The following is a 21,590-nucleotide window of genomic DNA, read 5'->3' on the forward strand; positions in this document are numbered from 1 at the left end:
CTGGACACTAACGTATTTGAGGGGTTAGGAGGAACTTATTTTAGGTTAAGTGATTTTTGAGAGTTGAGACCTAAATATGAAGAGAAAGTAGTTAAAAGAAGACCTGAGGAAAAGAGCATTCCAATAAAGGAACCAGCACACCGAGGAGAGGAGAGGAGAGGAGAGGAGAGGAGAGGAGAGAGAAAGGAGAGGGTAGAGAAAGAAATAGAGAAACCAACTTGGAGTTCATGATTAAGAGAAATGCAGTTCATGTGGCTGGACTATAAGAAGCAACAGGGAAACTGCTGAACAATGCAGTCAGATAAGCAGGTAGGAAATAGGTTAAAAAAAGTTTGAATTCTGGGGCGCCCAGGTGGCTCAGTCGTTAAGCATCTGCCTTCCGCTCAGGTCATGGACCCAGGGTCCTGGGGTCAAGTCCCACGTCGGGCTCTCTGCTCGGCAGGAATCCTGCTTCCCCCTCTCCTATTCCTGTTGCTTGTGTTCTCTCTCTCACTGTCTCTCTCTCTGTCAAATTAATAAATAAAATCTTTTTTTTAAGTTTGAATTTTATTCTAAATAGAAATACTTTTAAAGAAATGAATGAAATACACCAATTAAAATTTTAAAAAGTTTGTTGGCTACTATATAGACAGTGGACTAAAGGAAGGCTGACAGGGCACTGTCAACAATAGCCTCCACCACCACTAATCAAGAAGTTTACCAGAAGGTCAGGAGCTTGCATCAGAATGTAAATCAGTGCAATGCGTTATCATCAAAGGAAACTTGCTATTTATATATATATATATAAAAAAATGTTGGCTAAAAGTGTACTTACTGATGTAGTTGATTTATATTCTGGTACCACTCCCTTATCTCACCATAAGCCAGAAACAAACAGCTCACCAGAACCAGCCTATAGAGACCACACTGCTTAGCCCTGGTCTAAATTAGAAGTTTTGATGGCAGTAGGAAAGACTGAGAGATATCAATCTGAAATAGATTTTGGAGGTAAAACCAACAGAACTGGGTGATGAATTGAATGTAACATATGATGACAAGAGTAGAAATCAAGTCGGCCTGAGCAACTTGGTAGATTTTGATGCCATTTCTTAAGAATCTGAAAGGATGAGCTTGATGACCTTGACAATGGCATAAGTTAGGGAGATAAAGAATTCTGTATTGGGTATGTTAAGTTTGAAATGTCTATTAGATAATGAAGCTGAAAGTGTCAATAGGTAGTAGGACACATATTTCTAGAGCTCAAAGGAGAGGTCAGCACTAGAGTCATAAACTGGTGTGATACAGGGCTTGAGGAGCCACATAGATAGTATTTAAAGTAACAGAATAGATGAGATCAATCAGAAAGTCAGAAAGGAAATGAAAATCCTAAAAGTAAATCTGGGCTCTTCTAATATTTAGATGTAGAGCAAAGGAGAAAAAATCAGCACAAGAAGGACCCATCGGTGAAACTTGGGGGTCGGGAGGGGGGGCAGGGAGCAGGAAGGTATGGTATCCTGGAAGCCATTAGAAGACTAGTTCAAGGGGCGCTTGGGTGGCTCAGTGGGTTAAGCCTCTGCCTTCAGCTCAGGTCATGATCTCAGGGTCCTGGGATCGGGCTCCAGCACTGGGCTCTCTGCTCAGCAGGGAGCCTGCTTCCCCCTCTCTCTCTGCCTGCCTGCTTGTGATCTCTCTCTCTCTCTCTCTGTGAAATAAATAAATAAAATCTTTAAAAAAAAAAAAAAAGAAGAAGACTAGTTCAAAGAGGGAGTTATACTAAATGATGCTGAATACTGCTAAGAAGTCACATAAGGAAGTGATCACTGGATATACAAGATTGAATTTACTGATAAATTTGGAAAAAAGAATATTTTATTATAATGGTTAGGGGCAAAAATTAGACCAGGTAAGTTTAGTCCAGAATAATTAGAAAGGAAAGAGTAACCACAGATAACTTCTTATGCTCCATGGGGAAGCAGAAAAATGGGTTCCTAGAGGGTGATATAGGCATCAGGAGAAAAAATTTTGTTTTTATCATATTTTTTAAAGATGGGAGCTACAACAATCCATATATACACAAATGGTTATAAGCGAATAGGAAAAGCGTAACTGCAGAAGGTCCTTGAGCAGGTGAGATGGAATGGAATCCAAAGCAAAAGTAGAAGAAGGCTGGCCTTAGATAGAAGCAGGATACTTCCCCCCACTGTATTCTTTTTTTCCTTTTTAAACTAGGCTCCATACCCAGCATGGAGCCCAACACGGGGCTTGAACTCACAATCCTGAGATCAAGATCTGAGTTGAGATCAAGAGTCAGACAGTCAACCAACTGAGCCATCCAGATGCCCCAGGATACTTCTCCCATTGTAAGAGAAGGAAGGCAGAGTAGAGTATGCTGACTAAGGTGTAGCTAGGTTGATGGAATTGGCCACAGCAATAAGTTCCTGTTTGATGGTATTTATTTTTTTCAATGAAATATGAGAAAATAAATTAGCTGAAAAAAAGAAGTAGAAAGTGTGCTAAAGATTCGAGGAGAGAAATGGCTAAAATAAGAGTAAGAGCTGATTTGAAGTTTATGGCTATTATACTAAGGTCATATATATATATATATATATATATATATATATAAAATATAAGAATATATATAATATATAAATATAGAGAGAACATACATAAAATACATATATACTATATAAATATAACATAATATAGAAATATAAAAATATATGTAAATATATATAATATATAAAATATATAAATATATGTCAATACATATATACACACATATATTTCTTTTTTCCGGCGACATTCATTTCTTGAGTAAAGGTGTATAAAATACACAGACAGCTGGGCTTAATATAATACTATAGTGTCGCCAGTGAGTACACTGGCTCTCTAGTCAGTGAATAGTTGACTGTGTTTGTAAGGGAGGGAAGACAGTGGTGGGCAATAAAATCTAAGCTGGATAATGGAGATTTCTTGATTCCACAATTCCTTTTTTTTTTTTTTTTGTAAAATCGGGGAAGGCCGTCCTCTTCGACCAAGCGCCTAGCTTTGGGAGGGACACATGTGGGAGTGGTAAGGGGGGAAGGGGACACCCACCTAGCCAGCCAGATCAGCCGAATCAATCCTGGTGATCAATGAGGTGACAGATGTCACAGCCAGATCGCCCTCCCACCCCTTGATTCCACAATTCTTATAACTGTGCTGTACAGCCAATGCTGCAGTCCTAGAGTACAGCCATGAACCTGCTGTTCGTGATGTCTTTCCCTCTGTCTAGCATAAACAGGGTTGAGAAGAGCACCGTGCCTTCCATGGTCATCAACCATCCTCCTGAGGTTCCAAAGCTTCCCTAAACTGCTCCCTTGCAAATGGGTCTACACGTCTAGTTAGTCTCTGCCTCTCAGCTAGCTCATGTTCCTCACTGACATCTGCTTAAACAGCATGTTGGAAACTATGAAATGCAGGTAGGTGTAAGCACAGTTCTGCCTGGAAAATGCCAGGCATAAAAGCAGGTATCTGTTCAAAGAAGCTTTTTGTTTTAAGTCAACTTAGATCTTTTGCATCATATCATGCTCATTTCCCCAGCCTTATGAATGAGTAAGGGACACTGAGGGACACTGACACTGTACAGTAGGAAAGGACGGTATTCTGTAAAAATTCTACCAGAAATTCCCCAACACTAAACTGGTTACTTTAATTATGGAGCCTCAGTGATGCTAAAAAATGACCAATTATTCCTTTGTTCCACTATTCAATGACAACTTTTTTTTTTTTAATAATAAAAACCTCATGCCATATGTTTGTGACTTTCTAAAGTTTCAAATATAATTCCTCTCTGAATGAGGCAAACTAGGAAAATACTGGCTATCCACCCCCAACAACCCTAGGGCTGAGCCAAAGAGTAAATGAAATTAGTGAACACCATGGAAAGAAGATCACAAAAGAGGGGACTATATGTTTTTCAACCAGTTACCAACTGATAAGTAGCAGGCTCTTGATAACTTTTGCTTTTTGCCACAATTATGTCAATTATAAAACTAAAATCAGCAACATGGGGGGTTTGGGAGGTAGGAAAAGAATAAGTGAAACAAGATGGGATTGGGAGGGAGACAAACCATAAGAGACTCTTAATCTCACAAAACAAACTGAGGGTTGCCGGGGGCGGGGGGTGGATAGGGAGAGGGTGGTGGGGTTATGTACATTGGGAGGGTATGTGCTATGTGCTATAGTGAGTGCTGTGAAGTGTGTAAACGTGGCAATTCACAGACCTGTACCCCTGGGGCTAATAATACCTTATATGTTTATAAAAAAAATTTAAAAATTACATATATATTAAAAAAAACCTAAAATCATAATATTGTTTTTTATTCAGTTAAAAAAGCAAAAGTGTTTATCAAGCAATGGTACTCTGTGCAATACTGTGTGAACAGTACTGAGGGTCCAATACTACCTCTCATAACTCACATTATTTAAATCTATGCTTCTAATCAGCAGACAGGTTTAGAAAAATAGATATGCCACAAAAATTCCTACTATTTATGCAGTTTCATTATATGCATAAATCCTCAAATGACTCACTCCATATAGTAATGACTAATAAAAAATAATTTCTAGACTTCTAGGAAAATGGGAGATGTACTTTCCCCTATTCTTCCCATTAAGAACACCTAAAAAATGTGAACCTTATAAATAAAATAAACATTCAAAGACTCATAGGTAGAAAAAGGCAGACTGATTAGAGATCTTGATATCCAAGGAACAACAGGGTGGTGAATTTTCAAGTTCTTTTTGCTCCCTGTACACAGACTTAAGAATTGAAGAAGTTGGCAATCTAGAAATGACAATGGATGCAGACAAAAGAAAGCCCACCCTCTGGGACAAAGTAGTAAAGGTATAGCCTAACAAGACAGAAAACCTTTAGATAATAACCAGCCTAATCCAGCCTACAAAAACAGAAACAAAAGCAAAACTCAAAACAAAACAAAACAAAACAAAAAAACAAACCCCAAATAACTGTGGTTCCACCCACACCCATGAAGCAAAGGCCTAGTGATGAGCCTAGATTTACTAGCTCACTGGCAGCCAGGACTTTCACATCTGCTAGGTAATAATTCGCCTCTCCTGACCACAGTGTTAGTGGAGATCACAGAATGCCACAGACTTTCACTACAATCCCATGGAATGAGGCCACCCTGTCCTACCTCTTACCCTCTGATATCAGTTGAGGTTATGTGAAGAAAGTCAGCAAGAATACAGTAAAACTCAACACCATCAACTATATCAGGGTCTAATTTTTGTTTACAGAATACTCCATCCAATAACAGCCAAAACACATTCTTATCATATGCCCATGAACATACCAAAAAAGACCACATCCTGGGACATAAAACAAAAACTTTAAAATAAAAAGAAATGAAAACATAAGGAGTGTTGCCCAACCGCAATGTAATCAAACTAGAAAGTAGTATCAGAAAGGTAAGAGAAAAATCTCTCAACATTCAGCAACTAAACAACATACTTCTTCTAAATAATCCATGGGTTAAAGAGGCAGTCTCAAGAGAATTAAAAAAAGAATGCACTGAACTGAGTGAAAATGAAAATAGAACATAACAAAATTTGTGATACACAGTTAAAGTAGTACTTAAAGGTAAGTTTATAGCACTAAATGCATACATTAGAAAAGAGAAAAAAAATCTCAGATCAATTTTAAGCTACCACCTCGAGAACCTAGAAAGAGAGCAAACAGTCCAAACAGAGCAGGGAACATACTAAAGAACAGAAATCAATAAAATTGAAAACAGAAAAGAACAAAATCAATGAACTGGCTCTTTGAAAGTATCTACAAAATCAACAAATTCCTAGGCAACACTGATAACACAGAAAAGACAAATGACCAATCACCAAAAATGAAACAGGAGGTATCATTATAGATCCTGCAAACACCAAAAGCCTGATAAGAGAAAACTACAAACAACTCTACCCATAGGAATATGACAACTTAGATGAAACCGAGCAATTCCTTTAAAGATGTAAACTACCAAAATTCACAAAAGGAGAAATATATAACCTAATTAGCTCTGTATCTATAAAAGCAACTGAATCGATAATCTTCCAAAAAAGAAAGCACCAGGCCCAAATGGTTTCACTGGTGAATTCTACCAAAAGAAATAATCTCTCCCAGAAAATAAAAGCACTCAACATTTCCTAAAGAATACTTCCTCATTCTAGGAAGCCAGCATTACCAGAATAAACATATTATGAATAGGGAAACTATAGAACATCTTCTGGGATGAAAATGCTGTGTATCTTGACTACATCAACGTCAATATCCTGTTTATGATACCATACTACAGTTTTTTTTGTTGTTTTTTGTTTGTTTGTTTGTTTTTTAACAGAGAGACAGAGAGCATGAGAGGAAAGAAGCAGACATCCCACTGAGCAGGAAGCCTGATGTGGTGTTTAATCTCAGGACCCTGAGATCATGACCTGAGCTGAAGGCAGACCCTTAACCAAATGAACCACCCAGGCACCCCCACCATACTATAGTTTTGTAAAACGTTACTAGTAGGGGAAAATAATACAGAAGGTACAAGGGACCTCTGTATTATTTCCTACAACTGTATGAAAATCTACAATTATGTCCAAATAAAAGTTTAGTAAAAATTTCAAATAATAGGGCTATTAACCTTAAAAAACCAAAGCATTAATGAATTCTAATGTCACATGTGCTGTTTTAAGAAAGTAAATGTTAACAGTAATCACTTTATTATCAGAAATTTTAGAAGAACCATTTAAAATAGCCATGATTTGGCTGAAGTTGAAGCTGTAATCCAAAATGCAATGAAGATGCTGTATGACTGCTACAGTTCACTGGGGAAAATGACAGCTGCTCTCAGGGTGTACACTAACAAGTTATTATGCTTCACAAATATGTCATTTTTGATGAGTTGAAAGATCATGCTGGTTTTAATGATGTAAGCCTGCTGGCTTTAATTACACAAAAAGGTAGATGGGAAGAGTCTGAAATACTAGAGTGCTGGGTTATCTGAACAGAAGGACAGTTTCCATTTCCCTTACTCCCTGTATGTACATAACTGCCTGTACTCACATAAGGCTTACTTACATTATCTGCCCCTTATCTATGAAGAACTCAAAGATTTTGAATTACATCTTTCCTTCAAAATACTAGTTTTTAAAAAATGTGTTAAGTGAATATTATTCAAGCCTATTGACTAAAGAGCAAAGACTTAAAAATAGCTTTTATAAATTAGATAAATCATTTTTATTACCCAATTAATTCATTCTGTAATAATATGATGATGAATCATGCAGGTAATATTAATCAAGTAAATTTTTTTTTAAGATTTTATTTATGTATTTGACAGAGAGAGATCACAAGCAGACAGAGAGGCAGGCAGAGAGAGAGAAAGGGAAGCAGGCTCCCTGCTGAGCAGAGAGCCTGATGTGGAACTCGATCCCAGGACCCTGAGATCATGACCTGAGCCAAAGACAGCAGCTTAACCCACTGAGCCACCCAGGCGCCCTAAATTTTCTTTTTTGAAAGGAATAATCTTTAAGAAAGTAGAGAAAAATGTTAACCGACTGGATTTAAGCCCTGAATTTATGGATTAGTCTAGTTTTTCAAGTATGTTTATACTGCATCCTTCTAAATGAACAAGTTTGTAAAAAATCCAGTTCTGCATAAGAGCACTGATTCTGGATCCAAATGGCTTGAGTTCAAATCCCAGGAATTTCCCTTAATGAATGTGTGAACTCATAAAAGTAACCTGACTCCCCTGTTATCTGTAAAAATGGGTACAATCATATCTATTTCCTAGTGGTGTGAGGATTCAATGTGTTTAGTACAGTGCTTGGCTCACAGAAGCACTCAGGAGTTGTCAATCATTAACATCATCAGCAACATCATTATTATTATTATTATTATAACTAGATTCAGTAAGGCTTTGACTTGTTTATTGAAGGTGTAACACTTTAAAAGTTAAATCAGTATGTCAGCTAAGATCTTTTTTAAAAGGTAGTAGTTTTATATTCCTCTTCTAAATTATTTTCATATTTTTAAAGTTTCAAAAAAAAGGTGTTTCAATCACTTTTAGTACCAAAATTTTACACTTTCCTGCTCATGTCCAATATTATAGACAAATCAAAGCATTAATAAAATTTTCTTAAGAATTATGCAGTTAAGGGATTAACATATCTTTAAAAAGAGTGTTCACACTGATTTATTTCAATAACATGTTTTAAATTTCTTACTCTCACACTAAAGGGAATTCTTTTTTTTTTAAAAAAAAAAGGTATTCATCTTAACATAACAATAATTTTCCCTAATAAAAATGAGGTGGATGGGACGCCTGGGTGGCTCAGTTGGTTGGACGACTGCCTTCGGCTCAGGTCATGGTCCTGGAGTCCCGGGATCGAGTCCCGCATCGGGCTCCCGGCTGCGCGGGGAGTCTGCTTCTCTCTCTGACCTTCTCCTCGCTCATGCTCTCTCTCACTGTCTCTCTCTCAAATAAATAAAATCTTTAAAAAAAAAAAAATAAAAAAATAAAAAAAATAATAAAAATGAGGTGGATAAACATATAGCTTTTCTTTAAAAGTAAGGTATTTCCTCATATGTTTTATTTTCTAGAAAGCATATTACACTATTAGATTTCTTAATAACTGATTAAAAATAATTCCTAAAGTTCAAATTAAGGATATGAGAAATCAATCTTCAATCATGTAGGCCAACAGTAAAAAGGTACTACACCTGATTTGCATGTCACACCGTAGTATTAGCTAGTATGCAAAGCAGCGTAGTAACAGAGCAATGCCGAAAGAAAACAGTACAAATTAGACCCTAGTCTGACATCTAGAAGTCTGACTTGACAGCTGCAGGCAGTCTGATCTTTCCAGAACCGGAATGTTCTCAATCAAGGGAGCTATCCAAGAAATCTATTGATAAAAGGCTCAGCACACACCTCACCATCATACCAATTTATTCTTTTTTTTTTTTTTAAGATTATTTATTTATTTATTTGACAGGCAGAGATCACAAGTAGGCAGAGAGGCAGGCAAAGAGGGAGAGAGGAGGAAGCAGGCTCCCCGCCAAGCAGAGAGTCTGATGTGGGGCTCGATCCCAGGACCCTCAGATCATGACCTGAGCTGAAGGCAAAGGTTTTAACCCACTGAGCCACCCAGGCGCCCCCCAATTTATTCTTTTAAATGCACTGTCTTAAAAGATGTACATGACTATAAGCAATCCAAAACAATTTTCAGGAAGCACAATATTTAATAAGACTACTACAATATGCCATGAGAGATCAAATAATTACTGGTTAATGACAATCTGAAGAACCTGGAAAACAGGCTGCCCTCAGTCACCAGTAATCAGATCTCTGAAGTATTTGTTAAATCATTCCATGTTTTTGCACAAGTCCTGGGCACAATGAAGCGAGCAAGATACCCAACAGTCCAAATCCTCGTAAAGCTTTCTTTCCATTGGGGCAAACAAAGAACAGAAAAATAATGCAATTCCAGATATCAATAAAGCTATGAAGAAAATAAAGAAAGCTAATAGGATTGAGGACAAAAAGACTTCTCTGAGTAAACATCTGAGCACAGATTTGACTTGAACTACGTGGAGTTCTTGGGGGAGTGTTCCAGTTCCGTGAACAGCATGTGTTAGTCCAGACCGGACAAGGGCTTCGTCTGGGGGAGGAACGGCAAAGAGCCAGCTAGTAGCCGAAGCAAAGAGATCACAGGAGAACCCAGAGCAACAAGATCAGAGATAAGCAAGGCAGGGGCCAGATCACAGAGTGCTATGGCTTAAGAGTTTGGACTTATTAGGGGTAACTGAGAATACAGAAAGGAATTTTCTAATCATAGGGCTGGTCTAGGCTTTAGAAAGGCCAGTTCCAGCTACAGTGGAAAGAGAGCGAAGAGTAAGTGGAGGCAGAGAGACCTGCTACAAGGTTACTACTATCACGAAAGAATGACGATGAAGCCATATACAAGGTGAAAGCAGTGAAGCTGGTGAGACGTGGCTGGACTGGAGATTTGAAAGGACAGTAGATCTGAATTACTGACAGGGTGAATGCTAAGTATGAAAAAAAAAGACAGGAATCCTAAATTGTGGCTCTAGCAAACCTTGCGGTCAAACCTATCTGGGCAGGGTCCAGTTCAATGAAGTCCTCACTGATCTTACTGAAGATCTGGGTTTCATCTGAAAAGCAGCAGGAAGCAGTGGGGGTAGGGAAAAAAAAAAGGAGTAGGATTCCAGATATATTTTGTTGACCTAACATGCCACACTCCGCAAGCAATGCCAGACCCTTCCACACTGCCTCTGGCCTGAGTCACAGCTGAGACCTTCTGCAAAGACTGAGAGCCAGTCCCTCAATCACAGATTAGGATTTCTTCAGAAGTGCAATGAATCCAGGTTAAAGCTTATTCTTGGGAGACCTTGGTGTGAATACATCTTTCTTGCCCACTTTTCCTACCCCTAAGCCTGCTAGGAAATTGCTGGAACTAATAATCTCGGCATCTGACCTCACCCGCTTTATATCCCTGTCGTCTTTGGTTCTGTATCCTTTCCCGAACTCTCAGCTTCAGTCTGCTATTACACTTCTCCTGACTCAACTTCCCACTGTGCACGCAGGCTCTCCTTTACAGGATTAACAAATACCCCGACATCCTCAACCTCTTCAATGAACGTGTCCTGTGTCCAACTTTAAACATGGCTCTCCCCATGTAATACCACATGCAACGCAGCCGTTTGAAAGGGAAGCTCCTCATTCTCCAAATCCTCACATACTTCCATCAGGAACGGAGAGACAGAGCATGTCTGCGGATGCTACGACTGAATATGATAAAGAAGCACAATTCCAACAGAATTGATAAAAGGGCTCAAAATTCACAGTGAAGCATGAAGAATGAAAACAATCTACCTAAAAGGTAAACCCTAGAGGATTAGCTCAAAAAACTAAACTAGATCCACAGAAGGGTATTATAAAGTCATTATAAATTCATATTGCAAAAGAATACGTAATGCTTTTTGGGAATATCCATGTAACTAAGTTTTTAAAAAAATTATTATTAAGCAGTATGCATGCAATACATAAGGCTGATTTCAATAAAGAGAAAGAAGAGTGTGGGGTATGTGTGTTCAGAAAAGAGTGCTTATAAATAAAATATACCTAAATGTTCTCTCTAGGTAGTAGAATTAAGAATGATTTTTCTCCCTTTTCTGTACTTTTTCCCGTTTTCCTTAATTTTTACAAAGAATGTATTTCTTACAAGTAGGGGGGAAAAGGCCAAAATAAATTTTTTTTTCTTTTTTTTTTTCTTTTTTTTTAAAGATTTTATTTATCTATCTGACAGACAGAGATCACAAGAAGAGAAGCAGGCAGAGAGAGAGAGAGAGGGAGAAGCAGGCTCCCCGCTGAGCAGAGAGCCCGATGCGGGACTCGATCCCAGGACCCTGACATCATGACCTGAGCTGAAGGCAGAGGCTTAACCCGCTGAGCCACCCAGGTGCCCCGGCCAAAATAAATTTTTAAAGATCCAAAATCATAACATACCCACACTGATCTAAAATAAAATTTACATGGGCTATTTTAGACTTTTCATATGCTTATTTCCTAAAAACAAACAAACAAACAAAAAACCACCTCCAAATCCTTTAGTTTACTGCCCAAAACTTCAGAACGGCTAACAAAAAACAAGAGCCCTAAGATTTCTTCTAAGCAGTATCATTTACCTTAGCACAATAATTCAACGAAGAGTTTGATGAGTCTCTCCAACTAATTATTCTCTTTGAAATACCTAAGTGCACTATCCAAAGCAAATGGCTCTTGCTGGGGTACCTTACCTATAAAACTAAAGGTATGTGTTTTACACAGCTTTACAGAAATCCATGCATTCTTTATGCAGAAGGGGTTATTAGTCATTTACATATTTCAAAATACTCTGTAAAAAGAGACTTTCACTTTGTTAATTTCCTTTAAGGAATAAACATATACACCTGTACACAGTTTTGGCTAATGCACAAAAGCAGTAACATGAAAGATATTACAAAGTCATCTTCAGGAATTAAATTCCCAAAGAAGAAAAATATTAAGAACAGAAAGTTTACTCTCAAGGTAAGTACCAATGCTACAACTACACCTGGCATAAAAATAAAGAACAACACTTCACCCAAAATAATCTCTACTAACTCTAAATTAAAGCATTCCTTTCTAAAGACTTTTCTTTAAATCAATGCCTTATCATTTTAATTTAGCTTTGGAAATACTTCCTCTATAAATTCCATTCGAAAGAAATGCTTAGAAGAGAACCTGCATGGCAGAGAAACATCTTAGAATGTATTTCCCTTAAGCATTAATTCTCTATATCATGTAACATGAATGTGTAAATATCACTAGCTTAATATTTTCCACTAAATTCACTCTTGCCAGGATGTTTTCCTTTTAAATCCTATCTGAAAAGTTATACGTCATTTCTAAAAAAGTAAATATTTGTGAAAAGAACAATTAATGAATTCAGTATTATGACTAAGAAGAGTTAAGATCTTCCGTCTCAGCAAAGCACAGTGCAAAGACACTTTTCAAATCGAGTTTAACAGATAGGGGATCTGTCTTCCAGGAACCTAGTCTCCATGAGTTATGATGCCAAAGCTCTTCTGCAAACTAAGAGCAGCTGATATAGCCCCCCAGAAATCGTTTCAAATTAGGAGATAGCTTCTTGCTGTTACTACTTTATATTTAAACTCTGTCTTTCAAAAAACTGAAAGTGGATCTAAAAACAGTGTCACATGAAATGAATCTCACGAATGGACGAGGAAGGCTCTGAGGGTTGAAGAGAAGGAAAGGTCAGAGGGAGGACACGCAGCTACAGAGACCGTCTTGGTCAGCATTTCTAAGGCACCTCTGGTACTGCGAATAAGCGCTGTGTCTCCGTCGGGCAGAGACCACTCCAAGGCTGCTACTGTTGCCCACCGCCTTGCTAAAAGAGGAGAAGAAAGAGCTGCAGAACCAAGGAGGCCTGGGGCAACATATTTTAATTTCATTATTTGAAAGTGTATAATTATATTTAAATTTCTTCTTATCTACAGTGGTTTAAAATAGCTTTATTCTTCTAGTGGATGTTATCTTGATTCAGCAACCAAATCACTTAACAAATTCACTTGACCAAATCACTTCATCAATTAACTGAGAAAAGTCATATTATTTTAGCAGAGATCATCTTAATTTTAACATAGTGGGACGTTGACTTCCTATGAGATCAATTAAGCAAAATTCCACGTATTTTCAAAGCTTTCTATATATAAACATTTTCCATTCACCTCAGAATCTCTGATAAAAATGCAGAGCATGTACTCGAAACTTAAAAGCGAAGGTAAGATTTATTTTCTTCAAACACAGGCAAATTTAAAAGGAAGGTAAAAGTCATTTACTTTCACAAAACCTAAAACAATACTGTTAGCACTGCAGTGACAAAAGGGCTCCAAATTACAAAGGTCAGTTAAGTGAAAGAAGGCAAAGGCAGAACTCGGATGCTAAGGATAAAAGCAAAAATAGATCCAATGCAGCATTTTGAGAATGAAGATCAATGAAAATAGGTACTCAACATCGTACTACTTATAGCAGTATTTTCTATATTGTTATGAGACAGCCTTTCTAGTCTAGCATTTCCTCTTTGCTGGTTCTTGACATCTGCCTTAATCAAAACCAATACTTAAGCCCCAAATTTTCATGATCTGAAATGAAAAGGCAACACATTGCATTGCCTCATCTACAAAGTACTCAGCTATCTCGGGCAAAGTGAGGAGACAGGGTAAAAACACAAACAGAAGGGCAAAGGAGGGGCAGCATCATATTTTACTTAACCATTCCCCTGAGTAATAAGGCAGCAGGTTGTCCTTTTGATCAAAACTACTTTTATAAAGTAAGACAAATGCCCTTGCTTGCTCAGTGGTGAAGGTCTTCAAAAGAAATCCACTGAGAAGATGAGGCACAGGAAAATTACGATCTAAACCATAAAAAAGGACTAAAATATGAGTGAACACTGTATGTTATCATTTAGTGCTGTAATTCTCAGAAATCCTATGAATAAACAGTCTTACTGCTTCTGCTTAGGATGGCATAGAAATTAATGAGACAGTTAATACAGCAAATCACTAATAAAGTAGAGGTAATGGCATATCTATTTGTTGAGCTTCACCAGCAGGAAAATAAAATGCAGCGTGTACCAATTTTATCAAATCAAGCCAGTAGTTCCATAGATAAAATAATTAGGTAGCTCTCTGTTTGCTTACCTGTAAGGACAGCTTTTGCTGAAGAATCCGCCAGGTCCAGGGCTGATTTCCCATCAGTGTTCCGAATGTTTGGATCAGCTCCGTGCTGCAGCAGCACTGTGCAGGGAAAGCAGAAACAGTATCTTACCTCAGGGATACAGAGATTATTTACTGGTAAGTGTCGCCTCGGCATGGTGTAGGCATAAACATACATTGCACGATTTTTTCTCTTTCAAGAAAAAAAAGGAAGAAAGAAAGCAACAGAAAGATGGAAAAAAAGCACTGCAGCAAAGGATCCTCTCTAGAGTAAAGCAAAGTTGGCAACTTGTGGTACAGTATTATCACATGACTTAACATCATAAACGTGAAACTAGAAAAATCTTGCATTAGACGGTTTGGGTTTGCCTCCTTCGGGCAGCAGAATGGGAAGCTGTGTGCTCACTGCCTCGCACCATGAAATCTGCAACCCGTGAACCTTCCTATCTTTACTACCACTGTGGTTGCTTGCTGCTGCTTTCCTGCTGAATTTCCTAACGCTTCCTCTGCTCAGAATAGTTGTAATACTGTGCAAGCCTTTTAGTGGCTCACTGCTTACATATGAAACTCACCATAACATACTGGCTTGCTTCCAAGAAGTTTAGCAGACATGGGTATGCATGCAACTCTAGTCCCCTGCAGTTGAGCTGCAAAACAGCACTGCCTTCCACAATAATTCTTCCCATAAAAAATGTTTAGGAACAGAAACTCAATCACTATAATATATGCTAAGAAATGAGTGTTGCACATGCTATATTCAGTAGAAAGTGGCTACAGAGAATCCTTAGCCATGGAGGCTCCCAAAAGACAGAAGCACTTGTTTAAGTAAAATCCAGATGGAGTAATTTATTAATCCAAAACATTTCTCAACCACATCTGGTATGTGAGTGTACGGGGGTGAGAGGGGTGTTGCTGTAATGCTACCCAACCAATGGTTAAGCTAATACATACGTTAAAAACTCGTCCAAGCAAGCAAGGTTCAATTCCAAGTTAGAAATTCTAACAGTTCGGATAGCTACAATTTTGTGTACTCCAGAGAAGAACAGTAGCTGTTACTACTTACCGCTAGCCTAACAACATACATTTAAAACAAAGCAGAAATATTAAATTCAAATAAGTAGTTCGAGACCTGTTATATAATGTCTAAAAACATCTGAGCTACTACTGTTGATGAGTCCTGAATTTTCATTCACTGACATCCCAAGTACCTACATTCCTTTGTAATATTTGGAAGGCAATCCTCCTATTTTACTAAGGAATAAGTCCTACTGTTTATTAAGCTCTTCTCCTTCCTTTTATCCACAAGCCATCTAGTCAATAGCTTTATTATAACGTACAAAGGATCAGCCTTATCTAGAATTAAGACACACCTGCCGGAACAGTACACATCAGCACCTCTTGCATTAAATCTTTGCTACTTTCAGATCTGGGACAGTAAAAACAAGCCGTGGCTGAGAGATTTTGCCAAGCGCTTCTATATTATTTCACCCCGGAATGTAAGCAATCATAATTATTTTCCAGATGTTTGCACACTGACTCGACAGTAAGTAGAATAAAATAGCAAGTATCACAGTATCTAACTGTAGTTACTCTTCCATCAGCGAGAATAAGCTTTCATGGCAACAGTTTTGTGGGGTTTTTGTTTTGTTTTTGGTTTTTTGTTTTTATTATTTATTTATTTTTTAAAAAGATTTTATTTATTTATTTGACAGAGATCACAAGGAGGCAGAGAGGCAGGCAGGGAGGAGGGGGAAGCAGGCTCCCTGCTGTGCAGAAAGCCGATGCGGGGCTTGATCCCAGGACCCTGGGATCATGACCTGAGCCAAAGGCAGAGGCTTAACCCAGTGAGCCACCCAGGTGCCCCAGTTTTTGGTTTTTGATTCCAAGAAGAAACCCCAACATGAAGGTCTGGCTTGTAAAGGGTCTTTATCATGAAGCAGACTCGTGTATCAAATGTAAAGGTGACAGCTATCACTTTATCTTTACTGAGTTGTTGACTGATCGCATGCAAAGGGCAGGAAAACAAGGAAGTAACAGCTACCCTGAAATGCAGAGATTTTTAATGCATACCTGGAGAACTTCAGAACCTGCTTTTAATCAAGTAAAGCAGTATCTTAATTTAACAAGACCTGACAATAATACGATGCGAGCTTTTATTGTGCAGCTTACAAGGTAGAGGCAAAAATCTGAAAGCCTTCTTGTTCCTCCGAAAGTCATCCAAAACCTCAATCTTTTTTGTTGTAGCTGGTATTTTACCTATTATCTCTCTGTTACTTTACAATAGAAATCTGCCATTACAGTTCAGCTGCAGTTTTGCTTTATTTGGGGTGACTTTTAAAGGGTAATCTTTTTACTAAAAATATCTGTTTTCTAAAGATTTTGAGTCCCATTATTTCTTCCATCAGACCTGAATGCGCAGAAACATCCATGCTGAGTAATGCAGCAGCAGGGAAAAAGAAGTTGCATTTTCTGAACCTGATGCTGACTACAAAATCCACATTAGAAAATACTCAACCATTTTTAATTAATTGGATAGCAGTTAATTAAAACAAAACTCAGTAGAATCAAGAGTTTGGGGGGCAATAAAACCATCCACAACCAGAAGAAAGCTAATCTCTGACTTGTATAAAAGGGCAGTGCTGGGAAGATTACATGAGAACAGAGCGGCATGCAAAGGCGCTAAGCGCCGAGCCTGATATTACACAGCAGCTAATGATAATATTTAAAGTGCATCTGTAATGTAGACCTTGTTTATACTCTCAACTCTGCCACTAACTACTAATTCAATGCTCTGTCCTAGAGCCAACTCTTCAGATCTTCACAGATAGTACATACATATAAGACTCTGTAGAACATACGGTCTCTGAACTACTCATCCCAGCCTCAACCTCATCCTTACAGAGGAAAAGCAGCCACAGACAATATTTAAAAGAATGTGTGTGGCTGTGTTCCAATAAAATTTTATTTATGGACAATGTAGTATGAATTTTGTATAATTTTCATGTGTCACAAAATACTAGTATTGTAAATTTTAAAAAATCATTAACAAATGTAAAAACAATACTTAGCTTACAGGTCATATGAAAAGCAAGGGGTGAGCTGTGTTTGGCTCATAGGTCAGAGTTGGCCAACTCCAACCCTGGGCAGTGACAGTATGGTGTCTCTGCAATCCACAGACATTGAAATAAGCACAGAAATTAAGAGGCGGCATTTAGAATTGTGTATGTTCTTTTAAAATTATTTTCTCGCATTTCATTTTTATACTTTACAAAATTACTGGCCTGCCATGTACTGGAGAGGAAGAAAACTGGTCCTCTACCACATACAGTTTGAGAAGCAATGAGCCAGGGCACATGTAAAATTCTCTGGGTCAGAGTTCCAGGTCTATAAAGTGAAGGAGCTGGACTAGGTAGATGATTTCTAGATATCTAAGGTAGCTGATAGCCAAAGACGTAAAATATTATGTTCTGAAATCTTAATTAAAAAAAAAAAAAAAGAGTTACTTCAAGTAGAATCTTTTCCTCCCCTACCCTCTAAATAAAAATTTAAAAAATCATTTTTGATTTACCCTAACACTTTGACAAAACTCGAAGTTGAGCCCATCATCAATGGACGTTGTGGGGTATATACTAAAACGTCCCAAGCTTCTCCCAAGCAATTCTTCCAATCAAATTGCTGTTTTACACTATTCTCTATGGGGATCTGTTTCCCTATTTTCTAACATCTGAAGAACAGCACATACATCAGGCAAAGGTAACAACAATGGCTTTCAAGAATGTCAGTCTACACTTGACCTGGTGACATGAACAACTCTCAATTCTCGCTGCTTTAAATTCTGCTTTCAAAGTTCTGAGCTATCAAACAATAACAAAATATGACCTGTAATACATAATGCAATTAGAAATCCATCTTGTAACATCAATATACACTGACAAGACACTAATATGAAACAAATTCCCCTTTAAAAGTAGCACAGATGTCTGAAGCAAAGTTCCCAAAATATACAAACAATATACAAAGTAAGGTTTGAAAGAAAAACAAGGAAACTAAAATCTGAATAACACCCAGTACAAAAATTCAAGACTACTGTGGCCATTCAAAATCTCCTTGCACTATCTTTAACCAATTAGGTCATCATCAAATCTGGAATCCCAAACGACTTAACTGTATCCAATTGTTCAACTCCTTTATCTCAAATCCGTTTATCTCATTTTGAGTTTAGGAGGATGGAGAAAATACAGCAGCTGGCATAACAACAGATAGCTAAAACTAAGGTAGGATTACAAAATTCAAAATGTCATTCTCAAAAGAGCTCATGGCAAGAAGGACATGTGATTTTCCTATTTCTGGTACAAGTATTCAGCTATAATGAGCCAGATTCATGCCTTTACCCTGTGACCAGCAAACACAGTAGGAACTAAAATTGTTTCATTTCTCAAAACTACTAAATTTAAGCATTCATTTCATTTTAATTCTTCCAAAAAAGAAAATATTCCTACATGTACACAAAGCCTATCAAATTCCTAGAAAAATAAAAAGTACTATTATGTAAATCATATTTATTTTTTTGATAAATTATATTTAATTACAGGTATTATTAATTTATTTAAGAAGATAAAAGAAGGGGCGCCTGGGTGGCTCAGTAGGTTAACCCTCTGCCTTTGGCTCAGACCATGATCTCAGGGTCCTGGGATGGAGCCCCACATCGGGCTCTGCTCAGCAGGAAGCCTGCTTCCCCCCCCCCCCACCCTCTGCCTACTTGTGATCTCTGTCAAATAAATAAATAAAATCTTAAAAAAAAAAAAAAAAGAAGATAAAAGAAACAGAAACAGTATGAATTTTCCAAGCTAAAAACATAGCAAGGGGCGCCTGGGTGGCTCAGTGGGTTAAGCTTCTGCCTTTGGCTCAGGTCATGGTCTCATGGTCTTGGGACCGAGCCCCACATCAGGCTCTCTGCTCAGCGGGGAGCCAGCTTTCCCCTCTCTGCCTGCCTCTCTGCCTACTTGTGATCTGTCTCTCTCTCTCTCTCTCTCTCTCTGTCAAATAAATAAATAAAATCTTAAAAAAAAAATAAACTGTTAAAAACATAGCAAGACTTTTAGGTAAATGATTAAAAAGTGTTTAGTATAATTTTCACTATAAAAGGTAAAAACCCTCTATTAATATTATAAATGCTTTGTTACATGAATTTTAGAGTTACATTAATAATCTAAAACTGTTCCTCAAAATGAACACTCAACTTTTTTTTTTTAAGATTTTATTTTTATGTATTTATTTGACAGAGAGAGGGAGAGAGCACAAGCAGGGGAAACGGAGTAGCAGTGAGAAACAGACTCCCCACTGAGCAGCGAGCCCAATGTGGGACTCGATCCCAGGACCCTGGGATCATGACCTGAGCCAAAGGCTGACGTTTCACCATCTGAGCCACCCAGGCACCCTGAACATTCAATTTTTAAAGAAGTTATGTTTAGGTCAAAATGTGTTTCATAGTCATCTTACTCTTTAATATTCATTTGACTTAGCTTCCAAAATTGTCACAAAAGGACTATATGCATTATAATTTTTAGCAAATAAAACCCAATTTTAGAGCAAAATATCAAGGAATCAAATTTTAACTAACTACAATCTTCACTGTATAGGACTCTCACCAACACACATGCTTTTAAAAGACATTTTTTCTAAGTGATATATATGACATATTCTGTGGTTGATACATATGCAGACTGCCTCTCCCACAGAAACATGTACAATAATTGTACAATACTAGTATTATACCACTATAATGCTGTACATATTTATATATGGTACATATTATTTGAAAAGCCATTTATTTTTTCACTCAGGATACATTTTACATGGCATAAACATAAATTACCGTATTTTATTTTAAAAAATCATTAAGAATTTATTTATCACTAAGAGTGAACATGAAAATTCAAGTAACATGAATATATACACATACATACACATACAAACACACACATATATATATGGTCTGATCCTATATAGTAGTATGGCTTACTGAATTTGGATTAGAATTTACATGACACAATTTCCTGTTTTCAGTATTAGCTGAACAATCCTTAGGCTGTAAACAGTGAACAAAACTGGAGTTGAAACAAAAATGTAACTTCTTAAAATCATCTAAGAGCTAATGAGATAAAGAATTCTTAGCCCAGGGGCGCCTGGGTGGCTCAGTGGGTTAAGCCTCTACTTTCGGCTCAGGTCATGATCTCAGGGCCCTGGGATCGAGCCCCATATTGGGCTCTCTGCTCAGCAGGGAGCCTGCCCACCCCCGCCCCGTCTGCTTGTCTCTCTGCCCACTTGTGATCTCTGTCTTTCAAATAAATAAATAAAATCTTAAAAAAAAAAAAAAAAAGAAAAAGAATTACTAGCCCAAAACTAAGAGGAAATGGGAATCCAGAGGATAAATGTATATGGAAACTGCCTTTGTTCTGAAAGCAATTACTAATACAGAAAAATATAAGCTGTCCTTGCAGTGTCTCAAAGGGCAAAGGGAAGAGCAATCATTGCTGCGCCCCTCAAAGTAAAAATTCTAACGAAGACTGTCCCCACACAAAAAAGGCTATCCTCAGGATGAGGATAAAGTGATGTGAACTCACCCTAATACAGACCCACACATCTGATTGGAAAAACAGGGTGTCCAAACTATCTGAAGCCTCGAATTTGATTCTAAGGTGGTCCCAGATTGGCAGTAACATCAGGGTATCTGGAAAACATATATGCCCATCCTGTCAGGGGAAGGTACCTTCATCAAAGGGCAAAAAGTTAGTCCTGTCAATAAATTTGTAGCAAAACGCCCAGCACAGAGCCAAGATAACCAAGCAGAGGTAATCTAAAATGCAGAAGCAACAACTAACATCAATAAACAACACAAAAAATAGACTCATAAAAACTTCAAATACCAGAAAGAACTACCAGTTACAATATAAAAAGAACTATGTTTATTGTGTTTAATGAAATAAAAGACAAGCTGAAATATGAAACTATAAAAAGTGGTAAGGCAAATTTGTAAAACAACCAAAAGAACCTCTAGAAATAAAACTACAATAAACTGAAATTACACATGAAGGCTTTGGTTTCCAGCCAAGATGGAGTAACAGCAGACTAGCCCTCTCTTCCTAATGTAAATAATTACGGAACTGGACAAAATATATGAAGCAACTCATTGAAGGCAGTGATGAACAGTAGTGTTAAACTGTGATCTTCAAAAGAAAGGAAACTCAAAAGGTGGCTACCATAATCACTCAACTACTCTGCCTGTGGC

At 37.6% G+C, this 21,590-nt stretch overlaps 1 protein-coding gene across 1 annotated transcript in view; it reads right to left on the reverse strand.

Annotated features, from left to right (window-relative positions):
* Positions 1–21,590, reverse strand: part of LOC111144433 (tankyrase) — a 205,557-nt gene that overhangs the window by 127,467 nt on the left and 56,500 nt on the right. The window contains exon 3 of the mRNA XM_022498736.1: positions 14,288–14,383. Coding sequence (XP_022354444.1) covers positions 14,288–14,383 — 96 coding nt within the window. The remainder of the gene's footprint in view (positions 1–14,287; positions 14,384–21,590) is intronic.

The sequence above is a fragment of the Enhydra lutris genome, unplaced genomic scaffold (genome assembly GCF_002288905.1).
Source record: "Enhydra lutris kenyoni isolate GAN:26980312 unplaced genomic scaffold, ASM228890v2 scaffoldscaffold11, whole genome shotgun sequence".
NCBI lineage: Eukaryota > Metazoa > Chordata > Mammalia > Carnivora > Mustelidae > Enhydra > Enhydra lutris.